The sequence below is a fragment of the Fringilla coelebs genome (assembly GCF_963513975.1).
Source record: "Fringilla coelebs genome assembly, chromosome: 2".
In the NCBI taxonomy this organism is placed as follows: Eukaryota; Metazoa; Chordata; class Aves; order Passeriformes; family Fringillidae; genus Fringilla; species Fringilla coelebs.
Window position 1 is genome coordinate 71614761 of NC_140029.1, and position 26965 is coordinate 71641725.

The following is a 26965-nucleotide window of genomic DNA, read 5'->3' on the forward strand; positions in this document are numbered from 1 at the left end:
GCGCAGCCGGAGCGGCCGCCGGCCCGGCTGTGTGGCGGCGGCGGCGGCGGGACGGAGGCGGCCGTGGCCGAGCGGCCACCGCCATGGAGCACATCCGCACCACCAAGGTACTCCTGGTGCTGCGGCGCGGCAGGGGAGCGGGGGTAACTGTGCGGCGGGCAGGGCCCGCCCGGCGCGACGCGTCCGCTGCGGGCGAGGGCGTTGTTGTTTTCCCTGCCTCCTGCTGTTTGTGGCTGGTGCCGCCCCGCGCGGGGCTCTGGAGCGGCCCGGGCCGCGGGAACGGATGAAGGGCTCTGGGCGTGCTGCTCCAGTGTGGCCCTATGTCTGCAATAAGGGGAAGACACTAAAAATCCCGGTGCAGGGGTTTTTGTGGTGGAGTAGGGAACAGGAGAAGCGAGCTGGTAGGGGATTGCTGTTGTTTTGTGTGCTCTGGGTATGGTTCCGTGCAACTTTTTCCAGTTTTGGAGGCAAATCTGTTGTGAAAACAACCGATTTGTTTTCTACTTTTTGAATATTCCAGTATGTGTTGTTAAATACGCAGGCCGTCAGTGCCTGTGTAATGTTTTAGGCTGTTAAAAATATGTCAGCTAAGCTGTAGCTGACATTTTGGACTTCTGAGACTTTTATTTCCTATTATTAGTGTGTTAGTCTTCTTTGTATAACGAAGATGGAAAAAGAAGGTCTCTCTTGTTGTGGCTAATTTTTAAGTGAGTTTTTAAGCCCCAGCTTCTATAGAATTAAATTTCTAATGGTACTTTTCTCACCTTGCTCATCATCCCTGACTGCAAAGGTTGCTGAAATGACTCCATTGTCTGTTGGGTCCTGGGAATTGTGATTAATTCCTGGACCTGGTAGTCTGACTTTAAAGTAGATTTATAGATATCTTTAAAAAAGGAGCGTTCATAGCTGCTTTTATTTTTCATATACATATGTGAAACAGAAAGAGGTCTTTGATGAAACTACCATTAGTGACACTTTATTAGTCTGAAATTAGGTGCCCTTTATTAGTGCATCATGCTGACAGATTTGAGATAAAGATTTTCTTTATCAGCTGTTTATTTACAAACATAAAAGTCCTTGTTTGGAAATTTAATATGCAATTGTTACAGTCAGTAGCGGATTCCAAAATGAAAGCTAGACTAAAGCCAACGGGTCTTGATGATCAGAGTATCTGTTTAAGTTTCAGACCTGAAACTGAGACTAAAAAGGCTTGCAGGTTGCTGACTTCTTTGCAGGTGATTGTATTTCTGCATTGTGTTTGTGAGGCCCTACTGGGGAAAAAGATACTTCATGTAACAATAGAAGTGAAGAGAGAAATGAGCCCTGAACACAATTTGTAAGATACAAGACTTACTACTTGAAGCGATTATTTTTATAATTCATACAAAAAAAATATACATTCTAAAAAAACAGTGTCATGGTAAGAAATAGTGTGATCTTTGTTTTGTTACAGCTGTGTTGCTTGCTTAGCTTTTTGCAAGCTGTTATTTTATCGAATATCCAGATAGATTAAAATGTGTATAGGCAAGCATTAGAGGTATAGGAAGCCAGAATAGTAAAGTACAACCTGTGTTGTGGGTCTTAAAGATTCACTTTGTGTGTAGGTTCAAGTTGGAGCTCATGCCAACTGTTCTGAGACATCCCTGCTTTTTCTAATCTGGTGGCATTCCTGTTTTTTCAGTTTAGTTAAGTCGTAGAGAAATAAACTTGAAATAACAGTGCATTAATTAACTGCTATGCAGGGCAGCTGTTATCCCCAGAAGAAGGTGATGGAATAGGTTTTGTACCTCCTCCAACTTCAGTTTGCTGGGAATGTTGAAATCAAAATTTCTTCAGAACTATCCACACAGCTACCTGAAATTGACTGTAGCTTTCTGTGAAATTAAACTGGCTGACAGTTTTTATGTCGAATAAGGAAGTGAAGTCAACTTAAAATCACTTCTGAGAGTTTTACATTTAAGTAGCAACAAATGATCAAACTCAGTTTATCAAATGGGGTGGTGAAGTAAAGAATATGTGGTGGTACAATTAACCTTGATAGTATCCTTAAGGATATTTTACAGTAAAATGTGGTAGAAAAGACTGAAAATTCTTCAATCAAACCTGTTTGCATATTTGAAGTCAAATCTGTATTAGTGAAAATACTGCTGGATTTTTTCTCCTGGAGATGGAAAGCTTTGCTTAGTTTGCTAAATCAAATCAAACAGCAAAAGGAAACAGTGTATAATAAGCTGAGTACAGATTTAATCTGGTTTGAGTCGAGTTTAAATGAATGTGTCATCCATGGAGGCTGAATCTAACTCGGTTGCCTTTAAGAAAAGTTTATCTATGACTTGGCTTTCACAATTCTTGTAGGCTTTACCTGGGTAAGTAGAAGTTGGAGCACTAATGCCTGTCCTCATGTAATGTAGAAATACAGCTTTGAGGGAAGCTGCCTTATTACATAGAGGAGAAGGAAACTTCACATGCCAGGATTTAGTGGGTTGTGTTACTGGAGTAAAGCTGGGGCAGTTTCTGTGCACTTCTCAATTTGCTGGGGAGGTGCAGTGCCAGGTACTGGAGCAATTATTGCTGCAGATCTGCCCAGTATGGATTCTGTGTTTTGGCTGTGGTGCATTCACTTACACTGCTCTAGACCTGAGGACTTGGTGGTTTCAGCATAATGTATTTCGATGTAATGATGCATCTAGTTTCCAAGTTTTTTGCTTTCTAAACTGAAATTTGGAATATTATCATAGTGCTGACTTCTGCACCACTATGATAATATATTGCATTTCCTTCATTCTGGTTTGTATTCATTAAGGTGTTTTTTTAACTTTTGAAAGCAAAATTAGGCCTTTCTAGATCATAAGAAATACCTGATTTTTTTTTTCTGTTTTGTATGTGCTTTTAGTAGGTAAATACATCCATACATTGGAATTAAAAAGGCTTAACATCAGCACAGTAGATGTGGGCTCTCCTTGTCGCTGGGTGCTGGTCTTGCTGGTGTGGAAGTTTTTGGAGTTCTGCCATGCATTTAATGGTAGCACAGAGCTTTAACTTGGCATTAATGAGACAGTGCTGCCAAGAAACAGAGGAATGCGTGGAGATAAGCCATTTGCCATACTCCTTTCCTGTTCCTGCACGCAAAGAATCGTGTAATGCTTGTTTCAAATAGGCCACTCTGTGGAGCCCAGAGTTAGGAGGAGCAGATAAAATACAGGCTATCTAGAAATAGTTTTTCTTTTGAAATATTTTCCATAGGATTGTGATAACAATGTTGATAGAATACCAGAAGGAGTTGTTGACCCTTGCGAGGCTCAAGCATCAATTATCTGCTTTAAATGCCAGCACAATCCATGAATTTCTAGGAGGTTTTTTGTAATTATTAGTATAATGCTTACATTTCATCAAGAATGTATTTTGACTATGAGGCAAGGTTATAATAATATTGATTTTTGAAGTTGGGGAATTTATAAAATTCCCCAACATAGCTAAAATGGAAGTCAGGAGAGCATAATCTTTATGGCATTGAGTGTGCAGACAGCTAATAAAGCATGTTGCTGAGATCAGCTGTTAATTCAGTGCTGGCATCTCGATACCAGGAAACTGTTAGTGTGTGTTTGCTGTATTTTGGGGAAGCAGCCTAAAAGCTTACTAATTAGTAATTCTTATTTTAGAAAAAACTGAGACAAAAAAAAGCTCAATGCTTTTTGTATTGAAACAGGATATTTGAACTAGTTGGTCTCAAACCTTGTGGCCACTCTAGTTTGGCCTGAATAGCCTTGTGTGTGCTGTGTTATGTTTCTTACCATTTTCAAAATTATTGCGCCAACTGCCGAAGCCTTTGCTAAGTTAGAATTTTAATTTCTGCAGAAATTCAAACTTAACTTTTATTCTCCCCTCTCCTTTTTTGTTACAGGTAGAGCAAGTGAAATTACTGGATAGGTTCAGCACGAGCAATAAGTCGCTGACGGGAACCCTGTACCTTACAGCAACTCATCTGTTATTCATAGATTCAAGCCAGAGAGAGACGTGGGTAAGGATAATGAATGCTTGTGGCTCAAAGGCATGAGTCCTCCAGATACATTTCTTCTTCCTGATCTAGGGTTGACTTTATTTACTAAAATGTTCTTAGCTATTCTTTCTATTCTCCTCCTTCATGGTATCATAATAAGTTAATAATTCACAGGTTATGCTCTTGCGTGACGCTGCTGCAGTTGAAATCAGGTCATGTTGAAAATTTTGACTTTTCCTCAAGCTGCTGTAATTTCTTCTGTAGCTTTCACTTGTATTTCTGAATGCATGTGTGGTGGTTTTCTTTAAATAACTGACTTGCACCATAATTCTGAGGCAGGAGTGGGAGAGTGATACATAGGTTAAGCATCAGGTTTAAAATTTCAGAGTTAACTTGCCTTGTAATTAGATTCTGTCATGGTTAAATGAGATAGCAAAAATGCTAAGATCTCAAGTTTGGGGAATATTGAAGATAACATGCACTTTTTTGGAGCAGTAAGCAGCTGTTTCTTTACAAGTATTTGTCTCTGGAATAAAAGGTTTCAGAGGGGGCTGCAGCTTCTTGTTGACCAGTACCAGTGTTGTGCAATCAAAGCTGGCTAGTACAGTATTTCCCATTAGTTTTTGTGCTTAGTGCCCTGGCGGCACACATATGGTCATCAAGCTGTGGCTCCCATTGGAGTCCAGCCACCTGACTTGAGTAAGTGCCTTAAGTCGTCCATCCTCCAGGATGAAATAGCATCTCCCTGGCTGTTGTTAATTTTTTTTCCTGTAGGTGTATTTTCCTTGATCCTGTATCCTGGTTATGTAAGTGCCTGATGGTGCTTTCAAGAAAATTCATTTTTCTATTATTTGTTCTTGATATAACGTACAACTTGGTACAAACCAAACTGCTCCCCTTTCATACAAAATGGGTTTTTGGGGACAGCATGATTCAGAAGCATTACTTGCTTGTGTCTCCCTATGCACTGCATTTAAAGATTTCATTTTGGGCAAATTGAACCCATACTCCAAGTACTGCCTTTCTGATGATAATGCAAGTACCAGGTATAATTATCATAATGTCTTCAGGATAGTCTCTTTGTAAATGCATATTTGGCAGCATAGTTTTCAGATGCCAGTCAAATTCTGATCAATGTTTAAGAGGATTTGATTGCTTCAGTGAGGTAATTGAAATTCTGTCAAGAACATCTCGTTCAGTTGAGGTAATGTATCTGTGCCTTTCTTCCCAGAGTTGAACAGCTGTTCAACAGCTTTCTATGTATTTACCTAAATCTTGTGTGGATTTGCCGCACTATAAATCTGTGGAGGGCTTCTGTATGTCCATTGCTGTGACAATGCTGTTAAAGTGGTCATAAACATTTAGCTGGAAAACTGTCATGTTTATTTAGTACAGTAGGTAATATAGGAGATGTTTTTCTTATCTTTGTTCTATCTGTACTTGTTAAATACTGGAATTTTGAAATCTTAAGTACATTGAATTATTTTCCCTTACGTCCTTTACCTTTTTTGAAAATTCTGAAGTATGTTTCTGTAGATCCTTAAAAAATATAGATACCCTGTCTGGATAATGCCTAATGAGATATAAGCCTATCAGTTAACAAAGCTAAAAGAAAACTACAGTGGCGTTTTACATCTCAGTTTTTCACTTAGAAGGACACTTCAAAATGACAGAAGAGAATAACGAAAGTTTTATACATTTTAGTGTCCCAATCAATATGGCATTCTTGGATTTCTTCTTCTAAATGTATTTCTTTTTATAACTGGCTGACAAAATTAGTCAAAATCCATATTCAGCATTGTTTAGTGTGCTGTCTTGCATCTGCTGATCTAAGTAGTATGCTATTCTTATTTTTCCTCAGCATGCTTACTCTGTGAGTTTTTGTGTGTCACAGATACTACATCATCACATTGCTGCGGTGGAAAAACTTCCTTTGACTACTTCTGGCTGCCCCCTTGTCATCCAGTGCAAGAACTTCAGGATAGTTCACTTTGTTGTACCCAGAGAGAGAGATTGTCATGACATTTATAATTCTTTGCTTCAGCTCTCAAGAACAGGTAATTCTTGTAGCTGTAAAAGACTTTGCAGTGTATGCATGGATAACAAGTTGAGGTGTGTGTAAACCAATTATTTTATTTATTTTTTTAAAACACACATTATATAAAGTCTCACATGGGTTAAGTATATAAATAGGTTTTTTGATTAAATATTAATCTGCATAAAAATTCAGAAGCTGCATTGTCTGGCTTTTGTGTGGCACTGATATTCCTTAACAGAATGAGAGATCCCTACATGTTTTTTTGCATTTCTAGTGGTGTTCCTGTAATTGTGAATATAAATGTGTATAGTCTTTCTTAATTTTGTGTTCCATAGATTAAAAACCCACTAAGCAAATCAGTTGTTACTAATGTAATGCAGTTTCAAAAATAAATCTGAAATTTTGATGCTAGAATAACATTCATAACCAGTTCAGCTTTACAAGAGACTTTTGTCAGTACAGTCTTCTGCATTTTCTGCCTTGTGTTTAGAGCAGTGCAAAATGTCATCTGTCATGAATAAATAGCCTACTAGGAAAAACAGTTTTTGAAAGCTTTTCTTTTTTATGGAAACTTCCTCTTTTTAAGGTCAGTAAATGTAAATTTTAGTTCTTGCCTCCCAAAATAGTTTGTTCTTTCAGATCCTGTGAAGTCTTTTAATAATTCTGCCTTTGCCTCAAGTTTGTCAGTCTCCATTTTGTGACCCTTATGGCTTTATAAATGTCTGTTCTGAATTAGGTCAAGCACACTCATGAAAACTTTCATAACCTACTTCTGACTAGGTATCTGTAATTATCAGTTAACTGTAGGATAGTTGCAGAATAGATTTTTCAGGCATGTCAAGTATCTATTATTAAGTGTTGCTTCTGTGTATCTTGAAGCCTGAGACTTTCTCTCCATTACATATTCTTTACCTTTTAGCAAAATACGAAGAACTGTATGCCTTTTCTTATAATCCAAAACAAAATGAATCTGAGCAAGTCAAAGGTTGGCAGCTTATTGATCTAGCAGAAGAATATAAGAGAATGGGAGTGCCAAATGATTACTGGCAATTGTCTGATGCAAATCGTGATTACAAGGTAAGTGTTGTAATGGTAACATGTTCTGCTCTGCATCTGTTTCTGGTGAGGCCTATAGAAAACAGCTTACTGCCAAATCACTTGGCTTGCTATATAAGCAAAAACTTGCAGGTAGAGAGAGTTAACTCCTTAATCAGTGTGCAATCTCACAACTTCCTGATTGAAGGTTTTCCCAAGGCCTCATTTAGAGACCACGTGTGCATGGATGTGTGGGTTCTTTGGGATTGTTTTGAGAGATGCTTACCTCTTTGAAGTCCAGCCCCAGTGATTCTGGTGCTCTGCAGCTTTGTGATGTCTCTCAACTGAGCAGGATTCTACTTCAGCATTTTGCAGTGCTGGTTGTGGTGGTGTGGCTGATTCTGAGATTAGATTTCATCTTACTTTGTAGTCTGCAAGTATTAAAAATGAGGGAAATAATGTCAGTATTTTATTTGAAACACATTCTACTACAGAGTTCCATTCTCTAGAGTAAATGCTGGTATGGTGATGCTTGGCTGTGTAACTTGATACCAGTTTGTACTACTTTCATCCATGGCTTGTCTCCTTTGAGTTGTTTATGTTTGTATAAAGAAACAGTAGTGTTTCTCTTTTGTGTCTTAATTCACCTTACATCTTTCAAATTAAATACAATATAAAACTAGGTTAGGCTTTGTGTCTTGCCTATAAAATCCTTTCTGTGTGTCTGTGTCTTTCAGATTTGTGAAACCTATCCCAGAGAACTTTATGTTCCCAGAACTGCAAGCAAGCCCATAATTGTTGGTAGCTCCAAGTTCAGAAGCAAAGGAAGATTCCCAGTGTTGTCATATTATCATAAAAATAAAGAGGTATCGTGTGACTTCCTTTTGCAGGGCTGAAAAGTGCTGAAAAGTATTTCTCAACACTTGACAGTAGTTCAGGGGTTAGTAAGGAGGTTCAAGTACAGGGACTTATATGGCAAGGGTGTGACTCAGGATAACCCTGAATACAGCTGACAGGAGTGGTGCCTAACAGGATGTGGAGTAAGCCTAGCCAGTTTAAAATAAATCCTTAAGTCATCAGTTGACTCTACTAAAGTTTTCATAAACTAACATTAAGGTAACTGAGGATAGGTTTCTCTTAAGGGATCTGTCTTCCTTGATACATCAGGAATGAAATATATTAGGTCAAAATGGTAGGAAAAAAAGCCCCAAACAGACAAACCAACAAAATAAAAACGTTAGTTCTTCAAGGAGTTATTTGCAAGGTAAAAAAACCTCTGCAGGGTAGGAAATAAGATTTTGCAGTGGGTGGTGTAAAGCAGCGTGTACCTGTCTCAGTGGTGGAAGTAGCATACTGTCACCTTGCTGAGTTAAAGAATTTTTCTGATGAATGTGAAGTTGCTAGATGGATTTGAACATAATTACATCATTATTTGAATACTGGAAGATGTACCTGATACCTTCTGAAATACAACATATCATTGAAATTACATTACAAAAATTACATAGGATGATAACAAATTGCACTTGCAATAATAAAATATGCCTGCATTAGTAAAACAACACAATTCATTCTGTATTAAGGGAGTAGCTTGCTGTCCTAAAGTGTAATTTTTCCGTTCTGTACTTTTGTGAGTTTTTATGTCAATTATGTAAACTGATACCTTGCCCTTGAAGATAAACCTGAAAAACTGTTTTGATGAATATTTAGATTTAAGTTGCAGCTACTGTATTTCAGCGTTTCCAAGGAATGTGCTTAAAAAGTTGGAATGCCTGAACTTTATTCAGTTTGCTGATGCTGTTTGCTGAATGAAACAATTTGTTTCAGTGTCTTTTGAGATTTTGCAAAGCACTTCAAGTACAGGTATTAAAGTGATGCTGATTTGTTCTTTATTGTTTCTGGCAGGCTGCAATTTGCAGATGCAGTCAACCTCTCTCAGGTTTCAGTGCCAGGTGCCTGGAAGATGAGCACATGTTGCAAGCCATCAGTAAAGCAAATCCTTCAAATCGCTACATGTACGTCATGGACACCAGGCCCAAGGTACATACTTCTGGTGCTGCAGACAGACCTCTTCTCCTGAATATTAGAGTCAGGGATACAATGTAATTCTGAAAAAATTGGAGCCAAGTTGGAGTCCATCATGAGCACAAGTGTTGCAAAAATAAGGTTACGCCTCTCTGTTCTGGTATTTTAATTACTTGCTTTCTTAAAGAAGGTTTAAGCTTCAGCTGTACAGTTGAACCTGTCCCAGTAGTCAGCTAGAATTCTCTGCATATGTTGCTACACTTTGAGAGGGGCATTTAAAAATATACTTAAATCATAGTTAAGAAGTGAACAGTTGAGTGGGATCCAGACAATTTTGATTATTTGAAATGAAATTCAGGAAATGGTGAGCTGTGATGTGGTTTCTTTTGGAATGGGAGAGTACGATGTTCTGTGTAAATGATCTGCACAAACTGTCTCAAAAGTGAGGAAGTGGAGGAAATTCTGTGTTGGCATTTTGAGGTCATCATAGAATGGCTTGAGTTAGAAGAAGTCTTAAACATCATCTCCAGCCTCTGACGAGGTTGTTCAGAGCTCTCTCCAATCTAGCTTTGAACGCTTCCAGGATCCACAACTTCTCTGGGCAATGGTTTCCAGTGCCTCACCATCATACTTTATCACTGTCTAATTAAACTGAATTCTGTTATTTTATTAAGTTATGTGATTACCTATTACAATGTGTGGCTGATTCTCACTCTTTAGACCCATCTTCATTTCACTTAGTATTAATTTCCCTCAAGTATCTGAACACAGGAGCTGAAAATGTCTGGGTCTTACTCTCTCCTTTGTAGGTGAGATGTTTGTAGTGTCTTTACTCAGAAATGTTTGGACACAAATGAAGGCTTATTTAGTTAGGAATCTGGAGAAGAGAATGGGAATTACTAAATGCATTATTCAGATATGTCAGCTCTAGATATAGATTACTTTTTTTTTTATATGTATATACTGTCCTTTTCTTATACTTCAGTGTGTTCAAGCTGATTTGCCATAAACTATATTAGAATCTGTTTATACTATGTGTTCTTTTGGTTTTTTTCCCAATGTAGTCAGTTGAAATTGTTTGACTTCTGTTTCTTAATTTGATTTTTTTATTCCAATAATGTTTTTCAGTGTTTTTATTTTCCTCTTTTTAGCTTAATGCAATGGCTAACAGAGCTGCTGGGAAGGGCTATGAGAATGAAGACAACTACTCAAACATTAGGTTCCAGTTTGTTGGCATTGAAAATATTCATGTAATGAGATCTAGCTTGCAAAAACTCCTGGAAGGTATGTTTTAACTGTACTAAAATAGTGTATTTGAACACAGGGTGTTTTTCTGAAGTCTTTAATAATAGGTTACACAAACTGCATTGGCATTTCTATGGTTTATTCCAGCTCTGTGTTTAGTACCAGTTTGATATGCTTTGTGGTAATGAATTACCTTAAACCTCGATCTTCAAACTGTAAACCCAACTGAATGGAGTTATTTTGAGAAAATTGAATGGCACATATGTCTTCAGTGAGCTTTGTTAGCATGTCATTGAGACAGACTCCTGTGTTTTCCAAGTGTATGCCTGCAGATACATTTTCATTTACAGAATATCAGTTCTCCAAGGGGCACTTTGTTCCACAGAATTCACAGTGGGCATATGGTCTGTACAAAACTTGAGCTCTTTGACTTGGTGAGCCGCTTGTGTGCTTGTAGGTGTTTGTAGAGAAGGGGGCAGGGGAAAATGTGAGCCACTTCACCATACCACTGCCTGCCTCCTAGTGGAGAAAATTGAAAGGCAGAAGTGTGTTCATAATTCTGTTAATATTTTTTTAAGACATTTTGTGAATTCTGAGATTAGAGTACTGGCAGAAGTGAGGCTTCCATGTCTGACACACAGTGCATGTGTAAGTGCTTGGCTTCTGGAATTATGCAAGTGTTTCCAGAGACAGAAGAGGTTTACACTTGTATGGAAGCCTATTTTGATGAAGACATGGTGTTATATTGATCAAGAAATCTTACAGAGTAGTGGTGTAATCTTTATTTTCATTGATCCTGGATGGGCTGGTAACCTATTCTTCAGGCACTGTGCACGGAATCCTGTTGAGCTTTGATAATACGGATCTTTCTGGTTATTCCTGCATGTGGTTTTCGTAAAAGAAAGATGAGAAGCATGATCCTGAGCTTGAGCTTTTAGATTTGTCATAATCCCCCTTTCTCTTACTAATATGTTCAATTCTAGGAAACTAGCTAAAAAAACTTGATTGTTTTAATTTTTTAAGAGGCGTGCTCCTGTGTAATAATGCCTGATGCAGAAGTGTGTGCATCACACAGTTAAGCTTCACAGACTTCATATTCCTACCATTTGAGTTGGCATCCCACCAGCAATACTTACTAAATATGTGTCTGTAACTTTATTTAAGGATATGGAATATATTTTAGTTTTCCCTTGTGTGAAGAATTGGTTTGTTTAAACATTGTTGAACAAAATAATGAGTAATCTGTATTGTTTGTTTTCCACATAACTTTTTTTGGTAAATGAACACAGTTGCTTTACCTCTATTCAGTCTGTATGATTTCCTAGAATTTTGCTGAATGCTACTTTAGAAGTAGGAGCACCTTCAGGGGTAGAAAGGACCCTTAAAATTAGGGATATCTGCAAAAATTTACTTTTCAGCCCCTTGTAGAAATGTGCTGTCAGTGGGATGATCAGGAAGAAAATGCCATGAAAATGGTTCACAACTTAAAATGAGGAAAATGCCATTTAGCTTCTGTGTACTCACTTGCCTGAATGTGCTGGACTGAATGTTCTCAAATCAGAGAGTGATACCAATGACGCTGTTTGTTCAAGCACCACTGTAACTGGGACTGCCCTCAGTTGTTTGGGCTTTTTATGGCAAACAACTGTTACTCATTGTTTGGTGTGTGTCCTGCTCCTTGGCTCTGTGTCTGTCTGCCTGATTTCCTTCAGAATCTGAAAATTCCACTGGCAAGCTGGACGCGAGACAAAATCCTTCCCAACATCCTTTTGTAATCGGACAACGCCATGGAGCATGCTAGGGGGATTTACAGTGTAGTCTTCATTTTGGATTCAGCTGTTAATTAAATATCTTGCATGCAGTGGTTCAAAGCTTTTCTAAAATAGTTTTCTTCAGCATGAGCATGACGACTCTATTGGTGAGCAGACTACAACGCTCATGGGAGAAACTTCACATAGACTTAAATTGTAGCTGTGACACTAAATACGGAGTTCGGGTTTTATATATTTAAATTACAATGTTACATAACAGAAAGGATTGAAGCAAAAGGGTTTTGGGTATGTCAAGAGGGAGCATTTCTGCAGAAAATGTTTGGGGAAAAGGCTCAACAGGTGTTGCAATCTGTTGTATATATTTTAATGGTGGAAATGTGTAAACTGAGGGGGTTTTGTGAGTTATGTAGAGTTTTCTGTATAGGGCAAGGGTTTATCTAGGTTTTTTTATTTGTTAAAAAACCCCTTGCCTGCAACCTGCTATGCTTCACTCTGCAGGTCTAGTCACCTCCTGAACTGCTGTCTGAGGCTTTGCTAGTAGTGTGAATAATGACAATCAAGCAAGGGAGCACTGAGGTTTTGGGGCTCATGTGCATGTAGGGCTTGTGGTTTTTATGGTGGGATCCATATAGGCAGAACTATCCTGAATCCTATTTATTGTGAAGTAGCTGAATTATATGACTGGTACTATAAATGGTACCATAAATCATCTTTTACCTTTTAAAAGACCACAAGGAACTGGAAAATAACTTTTTTTTTTCAGCATATAAGACTTGGACCAGTACCAATGAATTTTATTTAATCAGCAATTAGTATAAAAATGCCTGTGTTAATTCACAGAAATGGGAGGTGACTCTGGGGGCTCAACATATGTGTTCCTATCTCTGACTTGGTTTATAAAAATATAGAAGTCTAGCTAGGGAATTACTAGTTATGAAATATTTCTGCGAAGCTGAAAATTCTGATCAAAAGCAGATTTTGACAGCAGTATCTGGGTAAAAACAAACTGAGGGCTGGAAGCCTGTTTAATTTCTAGCTGGAAAGCTTGTGCTGTAAGTCATAAGTTACAGAATGTGTAGGTGTGCTGCCATACCTCTAGACATGGCTTTTTCTGTCCAGTCCCTTCTCTGCAGATGTTTGAATTTCCTGATACTTGACTATTTTCAGTTTCTTTCCTTTACCACAGAGTGGTGTACATGTTTGTGACTGATTGTGTATAGAACTGTTGTGAACTGATCAAGTGTATAGGACCACTGGTATGGAAAATGACTTGGTCCTTTCAGCTAGCTCACATTCTCATCTATGTTTTCCATGTGCCAGATCTTTTGGAAGCAGAACTCTTGCCTAACGGTGCCTTTCAAACACAAGGGAAAGCTAGCTTGCTTTTACTTCTTTTACTGATATTACAGACTAACCTTTAAAAGTAGGTCTTCTGTCCTGGGGGTTTCTTGCTGTTCTGTTACCTCATTGTGCTGTGGTTTGCTAGCTAGTTTTGTAGATGATGAAGTGCTGTGTGTTTTAGAAAAGGTGCTGCAATACTTACTTGGAAGCCTGTCATTCTTCTAGTATTCAGCAGCACCTGGCACTATGAATCTTCCTGAGCAGTGGGGAGCGTACCAAAACTTGTTTGACTGAGAGCTGAGAAACATCTAGTGCAGATACAGGAAAGCTCTTGGAAGGAGTGACTTGAGTTTATTGCCTTCCTTACATCAAGGGACTTGATTGAATATGAAGCTGCATCACAGAATTATTTGGTGAATTTTGTTCTCTGCTCTTGCTGCTGACTCACTTCCTTCCACAGCCAGAGATAAAGATGATTTTGCAGCTGTTGTATCCCTACTGCTGATTTTCATCTACAGAACCTTTTTATTTTCATTTGGGGCCCAATGCTTTAGAATCATTAAATCGTTTAGATTGAAAAAGACTTTTAAGATTATCAAGTCTAGCTGTTAAGTGTAGTGGAAAGTAGGCTTCCACTGTAGAAGAGGCAGGTATTTTTGTAGCTAGCAGCCTTGGGTGTCTTTTCTTAGAATTACACATAGCTGCAGTTATGTTAGCCAGCAGATTTTTTTTTTTAATTCCAGAAGTTTGTTATGTTTGAATGGTAAGGTAATTGTGTGAGTTACTATTCAAAATTGTATAAGAAGCAGGTTATCTGTCTTACATGTGAATTGGTTCTATGTGAGAACCTTTCAATCTACCTCTTTATCTCTTGCTTCTACACTGTAAAGCATCTTTCCTTTAATTTGAGTTCTTCCTTGCTCTCTGAATTGACATTATTGTTACAGAATCCAAGTATATTAGGGAAGAATGGTAGAGATCAGTCAGAAATGTAGTGTGTCAAGTGTGAAGGTAGACAGAATTTCAGTGGATTTCATTAATCCCTGTGTTCTTGTACTGCACTTACTTTATTCTCCTGTGCAGGGTAGAGGTGGCAAAACTCTAGCCATGTGACTCCTCTGAACTGTGTAGATTGTCTGGATGCAGCTGCTTCCCTGCTGCTAGAACTAATTAAGTATTTCCAATGAGCCTTTGGCATTTGCATTGCCTTCCATGGTGACAAGAGTAAGGCTTCCTGGTGGGATAACCAGTGTATTTCCTTGGAATGTTATTTTGTCAAAAAACCACAAAGATCTTTCTCTTGCAGCCTATGGTTATATAGTTCTACAGAGTTGAATTCTGACTGGAGAACATTTCGTAGTACCCCTCCCTTAACCGTTTGATTTGAAATCTTTCAGGAAACCACCACTCAACTTAGAGCATAGGGGATTGGATACAACATGCAATTATTCTTCTTTCTGCATTGCAGGGTGTAGGCCCTTGTAGCATTGCAGGGTGCTTGTGCACAAGCAAGTGGACAAGTACTTAAGGCTTTTTAACCCTTGGTTTCTTTCAGTCAGTGGCACAAGAGGTTTGTCTGTCAATGACTTTTTGTCTGGTCTGGAGAATTCTGGATGGCTGCGTCACATCAAAGCTGTGTTGGATGCTGCCGTCTTCCTAGCCAAGGTAACTTGCATACTACTTCTTAATTTGGTGGGAAGTTGACTTCCTACCAGAAAAATTATGCTTAATATTATGTAATGTGTAAAATTCTGCAGTTGACCTTTTTGGAGATAAGTATTTAGTATTATATACCAGTACATCTAATATGCTTGTTAAAGTATTATGTGTTTCTTTATGATTGGAGATGTTAAACATTCCAGCCAGTGTTCTGGGATTTTTTGAATGCTGTTTGCTCATCTCATTGGGAGACAGAGGGATTCTTATGCTTCCTGGTTCTCTAGGTATTTTTGAAAAGTGTAACCAGTTTGCTGGTGGATGGAACAAACTATTATTTAGTGTACTCTGAAAAATAGAACTGGGGCAGTAATTGTAAAGCAGCCAAGGTGGCTATGCTGACTTCATTTGGCAAGGAAATAGGATTCTGTGAATTATTCAGAGGAGCAATTGCCTTTGCCAAGCACTTAAAAAGCCAAGGGCTTGATCTGATGGTAGTGGGTGAAGAAAAACTTGGATGTTTGTTTTTGCTAGGTGAAATAACAAGGAGTTATCTCGGTTAAAAGTGGGTGATTGTCCTAATGATGACCCTCAAATATGTCTGAGCCAATACAAGCTGAAGCTAATGAGCATTTCCTAGGCTTTTATGTTTATATAGCATAATGATGAATGAGTGTTATCTTTAATGATGAGTTGATGTTGTTTGTTTTTTGGTTTTTTTTAAATCTTTACTCAGTAATGTGTAAGCTAATTATTGTTAGGTTTTCTTGTAAATTTAGTTTGGTAAGGGAGAGAGAGAGAACTGGGCACCCCTGTAGAGGTTAGTTTATGCAAAGGTGGTAGTGGAATTTCTTTTCAAAGAGTTTTCTGTACTTCTATGGAGACAAGTTCCTACTTTCTGATACTATTAAATCTTTTCCTCATAGTAAACATTTTTCTAGCTTTGTTAAGTAAGATGGCCTATGGTATGAGTTGGAAATAAAGATAGGTTTTTAATTTATTTACTAGTTTTTGATTTCTGTGTAGAAAAGAACATTGATTAATAAACAACTGTGTTTTGCAGGCAATAGCAGTTGAGAGTGCAAGTGTATTGGTGCACTGTTCAGATGGCTGGGATAGGACTTCCCAAGTTTGTTCCCTCGGAGCTCTTTTGCTAGATTCCTATTACAGAACAATCAAAGGATTCATGGTAAGCAGACCATTGCAGTGTTGAGTTGTTCCTTGGTAAAGAAAGGATGTAAAATATTTGAGTGTGAAAGGGAGCAAACATAGTGAATTTTATTTTTTTTTAGTTCAAAGTGTAAAATGAGATTTGCAGTATATTGATAAATATTTCATACAGAAATACTTTGCTATTTGAAAAACAATATTTAAAATCTGAAAAAGTGAAATACAAATAGCAAATTTTAGTCACCCTGCAGAAATGTTGCAATGGGTGCCTTTTGCATCCCAGCAAGTCCCTTATCTATGACATAGAAGGATTCCAAAGTGCTTATGTGAGGTAGCACACATTCTAAATTACAGCAGCTCTGTGCTGCTGTAAAACAACATTTCTGTCTGTCTCCAAAGCAACATTTTAAAAATCTGAAAATGACAATTCCCCCGGTGATACAGACTTAAGGATGTCTAAGCAGTCTAAATTTATTTATCTTTTTATGTAGAGAGAGGAATTTCAGTATGATTATTCCAAATTTTAGACTAGGAAAATCAACAGTGTTCTGCAGTGACAAGGCAAGGTGTTATGGGAACTCCTCAAGGATAAAACCAGTTTAATGTATTGTTTAGAACTAACTGCCACAAATATTACAAGCACTGAAAGCTGAGGAAGAATTAGAAGAGGGTTAATTTGTTGTGAATAGTAAGAATCTTTAGGGAAGTAATTTTATCATTTTGGGTTTTGATTAATCTCTGCTTTCAGTTGAATTTTTGTGAAGGTCCTGTGTTCATTGTGATGCTTGATAGTGTGACCAAAGTGATAAAAGAAGATAGGGTTGATATGAACAAACTTACTCTTATAAATGTTAGAATATATTATGGGGTTTTATGTAAATTATGATAGCAGGCATGCAGTACTAACATTTTTCTTATCCTTTGCCATAGAAAGTTAATAACCTACTAGTGAAGTCATGCAACATTTTTCTTAAAATTATCAGTTACCTGATTAGCAAGTTGCTTAACTTTTTTTACTAGTTTTTTACTAATGCACTTTGAGAATCTTGTGAAAAGCTTCCAAGAAAATAAAGAGGCTACAAAGTGATAAATAGTTGTTTCTACTGTAACTTATTCGACTCAGATTTAAAGTATAATATATCAATAACCTGTGGGCTCAATACTGTAGGTGCAAGATTGAGTAATATTTTACATGAGATTTTGTTTTTTTTACCCTCTAGGTCTTGATAGAGAAAGACTGGATCTCTTTTGGGCACAAGTTCTCTGACAGGTAGTTCACTCCTCTGATACAGTAAAGTGTATACAGCAAACTGAGCTAAGTATTCTTAAACAAAAGACAGCTCATAGATGTTGCATTTCTAGCCACACTGCACCAGTTCAGCAATGAGTAAGCTGTTTTCAGTACACAAGGCACTTCTCCTGCTGTCTACAGTGTATTGCAGTTTATACCTATTGATAATTGATTTATATTGCAGATGTACATTTCTAGTGCTACTGGTGCCTTGCTTGCAGAAGTTGATGACTGCAGCAAGGTCTGCACTGATGTATAGGCAGTGCAAAACCAACCTAAAGCTACACCCCAGCTATTTAGGCAATATGAAACACATAGTTTTGGTATCTTTAAAGATAACTTTGCATTTATCTTTACTTTGATGGTGAAGTCACACCTACCTTTAGAAGTCTTATATGTTAAGAGTTCTGTTTTTTCCCTTGATCTGCTTGTCATCAGCTATGACAATAACCTTGCTGCAATTTGGTGCTTAGTAATTTGCTTTAGCTGGTATACTCCATGTGTTGACTGTGACAGTATTAGACACAAAGGAACTTAACTGTCTTATGTTGCTATTTTGTACTTCAAATAGATGTGTGATTACTTATAAGTCAGAAAAACAGGTCAAATATAGACTTATTTCTATTCAAAAATTGCCCCAGTTCTTGAAGTTAGGTGCTCAATTTCCAAATCAAAGCTAGCATCAAATCAAGGTGCTGTCATTTTAAAACAATTACAGCTAAGACTTTCTAACTTAAACCAGTTTCAGTTTGTTTGTGGAATCTTTTTCAGATGTTGTCAGTTGGATGGTGATCCTAAAGAGATCTCGCCAGTGTTCACCCAGTTTTTAGAAAGCGTGTGGAATCTGACCGAGCAGTTTCCACAAGCCTTTGAGTACAATGAAGCTTTCCTCCTTCAAATCCATGAACATGTCCATTCATGCCAGTTTGGTAACTTCCTTGGAAACTGTCAAAAAGAACGAGAAGAGCTAAAGTAAGCAGGCACATTGTAATGTGTCTTTTGTTTGTTCTGGCAGATTAAGAACTTCCGTGAATCTTCTTCATTTTAGACTCTTGAGTAGAGGAAGGATTGCTAGTACTGAAACCTACATTGAACTGCATCAGGGAAGAAGGCTGAAGACAGCCTTTCTAATCCTGGTAGAAAATCACATCTTCTTTTTCATAGGGAAAGTTAAGGTTTTCCTGCTCATCTGGTTATTTTTGGTTTTTTCCCCCTCTAAAAGTAGGTCAGCTTAAGTTAGGAGGTATCATGTCATTTCCTCTCCCAGTCTCTTTTTAGGTAACCTTACAATTCTTGCCTGTTCAAGATTACTCATTTAGAAGTATTAGTAAGGTATCTTTAATGCATTTAGCTGGAAAACTTCTGTGAAGTTTTTATCACTTCCTCTTGCATTGTATTTTAAAAGTATTGGTTTCAAGTAGGCAAAACTTGTACATCATAAGGAGTTATCTTCTGCTTGTTTGCTTGCAGTCAGTGTGTTGACCTCTAACTCTTTTTGCTTTAAGACTAAAAGAGAAGACCTATTCCTTATGGCCATTCCTGTTGGCTGAACAGAAGAAATACCAGAATCCTCTGTATAATCCAGACTTTTCTCCAGAACTTACGCTTCTGGAGCCCAATACAGTATCATTCAATTTTAAGTAAGTTTAAATAAGTTACATTATCTTTTCTTCAGCTCTGTCTTACCTTGCATACTTAAAACTGTCTGTTTTGTGCAGGTTTTGGAGAAATATGTACCATCAATTTGATCGAAGTATGCATCCCAGGCAGTCTGTGTTCAACCTTATCATGAATACAAGTGAGCAAAATAAACAGCTGGAGGAAGACATTAAAGAACTGGAAGCTGTAAGTATTACAAAATAAGTGTGTGCCCTTGTGACCTGTTCCTCAGATTATAGTTGTTACAGTGCTGCTAATTTTCACCTGAATGTCACCGCTGTATGGCCTAGCACTTATTCTGTGGAATGGTGACTTGGACTTTCACTGCTTCTTTCTATGATGAGTGCTCTAAGGCACTATTTATTCTGCTTTAGTAATGAGCTCTGTTATGTAAAAGTGCTACTATCAAAGCCTTACTGAAGGCAGGTTTCACAGAAACATTAAACCATCTTGGATAACAAGGTATCCATGTAGCTACAGCTGTGTTGCTAAAATAAGGAGACTGAAAATGTTTTATTTCTATTATAGCTACTAAAATGGAAGCAGTAAGTATTGTCCTTCTTCTAACTTCCTATGCAGGTGCATGCTGTTGTAAGTCATCATAATTATGGGTGATGTACATTGTAAAGTTTTTATGAAGACAGGGCTTAATCCAGAAATCAGATGTCTATAATCGACTTGTAGGTGCTGCAGTAAACAGCCAGGAAAAGCTGATGGATACTTCTGTTACAGTCAGTTAAGGTGCTGAAACTTTTAAGGAGTGCAGAAGTCTTCTGATTATCAGTTTTAATACTTGTGGACAGAAATGGTAACACAACTCCTGTATATTATGCTGGGGGGATAGGGGGGGAAGTACAGCTTTTCTAGGAGGAAAGATTTTATTAGACTGATCCTACTGTAAAGTAATGAATGCAGGTCACTTAATCTAATACTGTTTCAAATCTCAATTTTATATTTAAAAAATTTTATAGAATTGAAGTAGCAAGGTGAATAAAACTCTAAAAACAATCTAAAGAATAAGCAAGAGGAAAGTAAAGTCTCAGCTTGAATTTTCTAGAACCTAATTCCAAGATGTTAACTTCACCTGAGCCTACATTTGTCACTTGAGAGATCATGAGATGTAGCTGTTTGAAATCCCGATGTCGACTTAGCTACTGCTGTTTCCATCTATAAAAAGTTGATGCCAAGAGACACCAGTCTTCTGGATTTAGTCTCAGTTCTAATAAAATACAAACAGATCAACAAACAAATCTGTTCAGTTAACTAGTGTAACCTCCCAGTTACTGGGTGAGTGAGTTTGAATTAAAAACAAAAACGAAGTAAGCAAACAACCCAAACCATGTAACTGAAAAATTCCTTCATCCTAATCTTTCCTATTCTCTTGCTCATGCTGGCAGGATCCATCCTTTTCTCCTTTCCTGTGTTTTAGTTGGCATTTTTTAGAGTATTCATGCATTTGAACAAACTGTATTGGCATTTTTTAGATCTAAAGGAAAAGTCTTTTAGAAGGTTTTTAGGAAAGATAGAAGGGCTTTAGATATCGAGCTGCTTTGTCACTAAGAGACTCATGGTCTTTAAGAGATTGCAAGATCCCTGCTTGCTGCAGTGCCAAGGCCTGTCTTCCTCTGCTTCTACACCAGAAAGTGTTTCCATCTTGATAGCAACCAAACAAGGGGCAAGCCTGAAAGAACCTCTCCTTCTCTAGGGATATTAATAGGCATTCTTTGTCTTCTGCCCTTCTGCAAATTTTAAGCCAGCAGTGCTTGTAGCATCAGCTGTAAACTGTGGGAAAGAAGCTAGGGTATGTACCAGAGTTCTGCAGACACTGAGTTGGCCAGCCAAAGAAGGGGATACATTTCCTTTAAAAGCACAGTTTGATCAGTAAAGAGTCATGCCCGCTGTTAGTAACTGTTCGTTGTATTTCAGAAAATAAAGCAGAGAAATGGGCGGTCAGATGCGGTCCTTGTGAAGGAACAGGAGCAGACGGCTCATCCTGCCCCCATGGCGCTGAAGTCCCCTCCGTGCTTCCAGAAGGAGCAGCCGCCGATGCCAGTGAACGATGCCGTGCGAACCATAGAGGGCAGCAACACAGCAGACAATCGCTACAGCGAACTTGTGTCCGAGTTCTCCAAAGCCGAGCCTGCCGTTGTCAGCTTGGAGTACGGAGTGGCCAGGATGACCTGCTAATTGACATCTGGCACTGTCTTCTTCTAGACTGATTAAATGGAGAGATGGGTCATTTCCAGGATGGGTCTGTGCTGCATGACCAAAGCACGATTTGTATATCAGCGAGTTTTGTTAATGTAGGCTAGAACAGCATGCTAGTTGTCAAGTGTTTGCTGTTCTTTTAAGGGGGAAAAAAAGATGTAGCTGTCTTTTTGAAAGAAATAGGGGCATTTGGTGAGTAGTGACTGAAAATCAAGGAACGTTATGTCTTTGGACTTAGGTCAGTTTGCACTAAATTGATTTAAATAGTAATATTACTTTATTCAGTATAGGAAACCACAGATGGTCTTTCACAAATTGATTTTATTTGGACAAGAAAACTTGAACTTTCTATTTTAGGAACTGAGGCTACATGTATATATCTCATATGAATACGTATTCCCTTGCTTAGTGTCACCCAGTACTAACTTTCAGTGTATTAAGTGCCATGGAAAAGTATGACATATTTCAGATCATAAATAGTTGGCCTTAAAACTGTCAGATCAATGATTTTGTCCTTTACTACTGCAGTCTACCTGGCTCTGTTTACATTGTATTTGCTCAAATTTTTATATCCTTAAAACAGGACTGAATATAAAGAATGAAGCATGCCTAAGCTGGCACAGCCTTTCAGCAAATAGCTATATGAATGTTAACTTATCACTTGAGACTGTTTTTTCTTCAGTTTGCTCTGTTCTTTAAAATATAATATATTGACCTGATTTTCCTCTCTGGCAGCTCAGTAGATTGAGCATCATTAAAGTTGCAGGTTGTCTGACCTTAAGTGTTTTGATTTGTGGCAAGGTATTTAGGTGTAAAATAAGATATGCCACATAAGAGAACAAAACTAGCCAATAACTGAATAATCAAGTTCATTCAGATTGTTTACTGTGTGCTGTGGAGTTGTTCAAGGTGCAAGAATGCAAGCAAAACTTTTGGAAAAAGTTGTTCCCAAGTTAAAAAAAGTCACATGTCTGAAGCTAATGAGAAACTGAGTGCTTCCTAAATGTTTTATTAGAAGAATTTGGTTAGAAGAATTTATTAGAATTTGGTTATTTGGTTATCTTTATTAGAAGAATTTATTAGAATTTGGTTATTCATGTAAACCCTTCTCATCTTGTAAAAACTTGTCCAACTTGTGCATATTTAAAGTAATTTTAATATCTGGAGATTTTTATGTATTTGGAGACAGGACAAAAACTACTTCTAGCAGGATGCAGTAGAGATCTTGGAACATAAGAAAAAAGGGGGAAATTCACAGTTTGTGTGCTTAACTATGTATCTGTAACCTTCTGGTAAGGGAGAAGGTTTTCTGAAATTTGTCTCATGATAGATTTTCTGAGCAGGTAAGAATTAGGAAGAAAAATATTGGTGCCCAGTTCTTAAATAGAGGTATGAATTATAAGTTTGGGTATTAAGATCCCTAATTATGTTAGATTAATGCTACTAATAATTTACGTCTTGATTTAAATAATTTTTGGTTTCAAAGGAAAATAATTTCATTCTCATCCTAATCCCTGAAGTGTGTTTTGTCACAATTACTGGTGTGCACAATTTGACATAATTTGGCAGCATTTCCCTCTGCACCATATTGATCCAGGACTCTTAGCAAGGCCAGTATAGGTCAAGATCAAGGTGCACTTGTGGAGCTGTCTGGGAAAAACCAGCTGTGACTCTTGTATTTGGCTATTAATTCACCCATTTCACTAATTGATTTTTGAAACATAAGCATTTTTATTTTCAAAGATATAAGCATAGTGTCACATTTAAAATATATTATCCACATACTTAACTACATCTAGAATGTCTCCACTACAGGTTTTGAAAGTTTCTTGTTTGCACAAGTGGTGCCTTACAGGGTTGCAGCAAGAGAGATTTCTGTGCCTTGTTATTTATTGTCTCCCCTTCTCCCTCACCTTCTGTATTAAATTTGTTCTGTGGTTTTCCTTTGTAAAAACATGTTGTATATTAAGCTTGTATTATATCACAGTAGTGAAACAAACTTATTGCTGACAATATAGGTAAGTGTTACCAAGTACCAAGTGTACTTGTTTTAATATTAGCTGCTCTGGTGTGCCATGTACACTTTTCCTATTTATTGTTTAGAGTTTATAGACTCAAAAGATTATATTAAGCTTTTTTGCAAATATTGTTGTATGTTGTTTTTACTTTAACAGCCGTCTGAGGGCCCCTGTATTCAAGGGTTTTGGAGAGAAGATCTGTTCCCTTTCAGTACTGTTACTTGGAGTTTCAGTCTTCAGGTCCTTTTTATTGGCAGAATTCACTTCTTAGGGAAAGGAACTGGAATGTGTTTTTATTTTAAATCACGGTAGGCATGTTAAGTCACCTTTAAAATGCCATAAAACTGCTCAGGCACTGAGCTTGTTTCTTGATCAAAAAATACAATACTTCCTGATCTGAGTAAATATTTTACTTCAGTTACTATGTAAATAGAGTTTTATAAGGCTGTTCTCTAGAGCAGCCACTTTGTAAGGTTCAGGTAGCCCTGCCAGCTCAACCCCCAGAGTCACCAGTGAGGAAGGTTCCTGCAGAGAGGCATCTGTCTCTTCTCATTTGCTGTTAGGCCTAAGCCAAAACTACCTAAAGCACATGGGACCTGTGCTGCAGTGAATAGATGGTAGTCAAGTGAGCTCCAACAGAGAGCTTGGCAGGATGGCCAAGACAGCACAGTGGGGCTGTTCTGTGTCCTTCAAGAAGGATTAAAAAAAAATCAAGTAAGTTGACTGTAAAATTGTGACAGAAGCCTAGGAACAGAAAGAATTTAAATTCTAATTTCAGTGGATGAGCTTTTCATCATGAATATGCTACTCCAAGAACAGTTACATACTGAAAGGCACCTCATACAGATTAAAATAATGTGCAGAACTCTCTCTTTCAGGCTGTGGCATTAGTTTGTGGTTGGTATGCTCACCAGTTGATTGGGAATATAATGTCCCAGAGGGAAAGTTGGTACATTTGATTCTGCTCCATAGGTTGCAAGACTTTGGCACCTGTCAGTTCTGTTTGTCTTGAGGAAGTCTCCTTAGGTGAAGTTTTTGGGTTTCTACATTCTGTGCTGTGCTTGATCTTTTTTCTTTTAATGAACCAAGCTGATAGTCTCACCTGAGAAAACTGATTTAACTTTTCTACTCCAGGCTATTTAAAGTATTTGTTTCATTACTACCAAAAGAGTTGGGCTTATTTTTTGGGAGGCTTGCTAGTGTCATAAAATATTCTTCAATACAATTTTAAGTATCCAACTGTTCTGTTTTGTAGGGCGACTGCCAAATCGACAGACTAAGAAATTAATTAGGCAACACTGAACTGAGCCTGTGCATTTTCTACACATGTCCAATTACTAGTGACCTAAATCTAGGGCAGAAGCCTGAAGTCTGGAGAGTCCTTTTAGAGAACTAGAACTGCAGTCCTTCCATAAAACCACACATTCCTGTGTGGAACAAATGCCCTGATAGAATGGTTTTGCAGAGGGAAAGCTAGCACAAATCAATCTGTGACAGTTTTATGTGTCTCCTCCTCAGGATAAGCACAGTGGAGAATGCTTTGCTGGGAAAGGTTCTTCCTCTCTAGTTGTTGTTTTCCTGAGGCCTTTTAATATCGTAACACATCAGCAAATCTCTGAGAACTTGCTCCTCCCATTCTGGTAACCCAAGCACAAAACTGGCTGTACAGCTGGGCTGAAGTGGGGCTGGGGTAGCTTGGCTTAACTACTGTCCTCTTAAGGAAGTGATATAAATAATATAAGGAAACTCAGTGTTAAAATAGCACAGGGCACATGCTGTCAACATCTGTTCTTTAGAGTGCTGCCCTGTTCTGGAGCAAGTGTGACTGGCATAAGGGCCTCTCGTAAGCATGATTGCTTTCTAGTTAGTTTAAAGATAATCTGATTTCAAACTAGATCATCCCCCCAGTGGTATTTATAGATCTTTAGGTCAGAACCTAAAGGTTGCTCTTAAAACTCCTGTTTATTTGCTAATAGTTTTAAACCTGTGGCTGATCATAGGCTAAGTGTACTGGTTATGAAACCTATATTAACCTTTAGGATTAAATCTTTAGATTGAAGTCTGCTTGGACTTGCTTTCACTGTTTATGCCACGCTTTCCTCCTAGTGTTGCTTATGGTGGTGCTTGACATCAGTCAGATGTAATGGGCTTCTTAATGCTCTGGATGTTTCAATAACCTGAGAGACTGTGGCTTTCTTCCACTGCTCTGAAGGCTCACATCAGCGTCAGTGAACAGTATGAGTGAACTCATGCTTGATCTAGCTAGCTTGACCTGCCTCCATGTTAAATAACACTGAAAATCAGCACAGCATCATCATTCAGTGGTGCAGCTTCTGTATGCACAATAGGCTTAAGGAAGGGGATGTAGTCGGGGACCCGTGTCACAGCATGTAGCAAGGAACAGGACACAGCAGGGCTATGACTCATAAAGTAGAAGCAGTAAAGCTGTTCTGATGTCCAGCAGCAACTCAGGGACTTGAGGTGGAAGGTTAGAGGCATACTGCTTCTGAGATCACTTTCCAGGTCCCAGAGAATTTAGTGACCTGGTCTGTTAAACACTTATTGCTGAGCTGTTCTGTACTGGCATCGAGGAGCAGAAAATATATATGAATGTGTGTTTCTTAATCTACTGGCTTCAAGTAATAAATATCCTGATGGTGACGTTGAAATTGGAGCACAATATCTTGTTTATTCTTGTTTGTATTTTACCTTTTGAGGTCAGTTACATACTGTTTATAACTAAGTGGGATTATAGTTTTGGCACATGATGTTTTCCATGTTAATGACAGGCATGTACACATCTTGTGCTTTGTATCTCTGCATATATTTCTGCTGAGTGCTTTTCTTGCAAGCAGGTAGCCTTGCTGAAGTCCCATGATGCTGCTCCACCCGGCATTCCTCATTACCTAGCACTACAGATTGCTTTCCTTGCTCTGTCTTACTATTGCTCTTCAGCCTTACAGTTTATCTTTACAGCTGTCTGTTAACAATGTCCCTTGACAAGCATCTTTCCATTGAAGAAAATGGGTTCGGCATTTTTCTGTCTCTCAGGGATTTTTACCCCTGAACTAGGTGAACTTGAAAAATAGTGCTTACTCTCCCCTTTGGGGCTTCTGAGTGCCTGTTGACTTCCACAGTTGGTTTGGTTACACATTTTAAATTCAGATGTGGCTATTTTAAATAAAGAAATTTAAAAGTTAGTCAAATAATAGATGTGGCAAAGGGAAGGGAATTTTTCATTGTAAAATACCTGGAAAGACTGGCTGTTTCACTAACATTTATTGCTCTATGTAATGCTTTCTGTAAAAGTCATTTATCTGTGTGCTAGGATCATGCTTGATGTATAATCCTGAAGAAACTTTAGCAAATGGAATTTTGTAACAAGTATTTTATTTGTATGTGTTTTCAAAATCCATAAGGCTTAAAATAAAGTGATCTTAATATTGCCAATCTAACTGGACATTAAATATTTACAATAGCATATATAAGCATTTATAATAACTGTGTGTA

General features: G+C 37.9%; 1 protein-coding gene across 1 annotated transcript; it reads left to right on the top strand.

Annotated features, from left to right (window-relative positions):
* MTMR6 (myotubularin related protein 6) lies at positions 1-26965 on the top strand. Its single transcript, XM_084200900.1, has 14 exons — positions 1-107; positions 3902-4018; positions 5892-6054; positions 6955-7112; positions 7808-7936; positions 8976-9110; positions 10247-10379; positions 15009-15118; positions 16173-16298; positions 17500-17549; positions 18342-18542; positions 19076-19210; positions 19289-19415; positions 21156-26965. The coding sequence occupies exons 1-14, from the start codon at positions 84-86 to the stop codon at positions 21414-21416; spliced, it is 1869 nt and encodes a 622-aa protein (XP_084057026.1). The 5' UTR covers positions 1-83; the 3' UTR covers positions 21417-26965.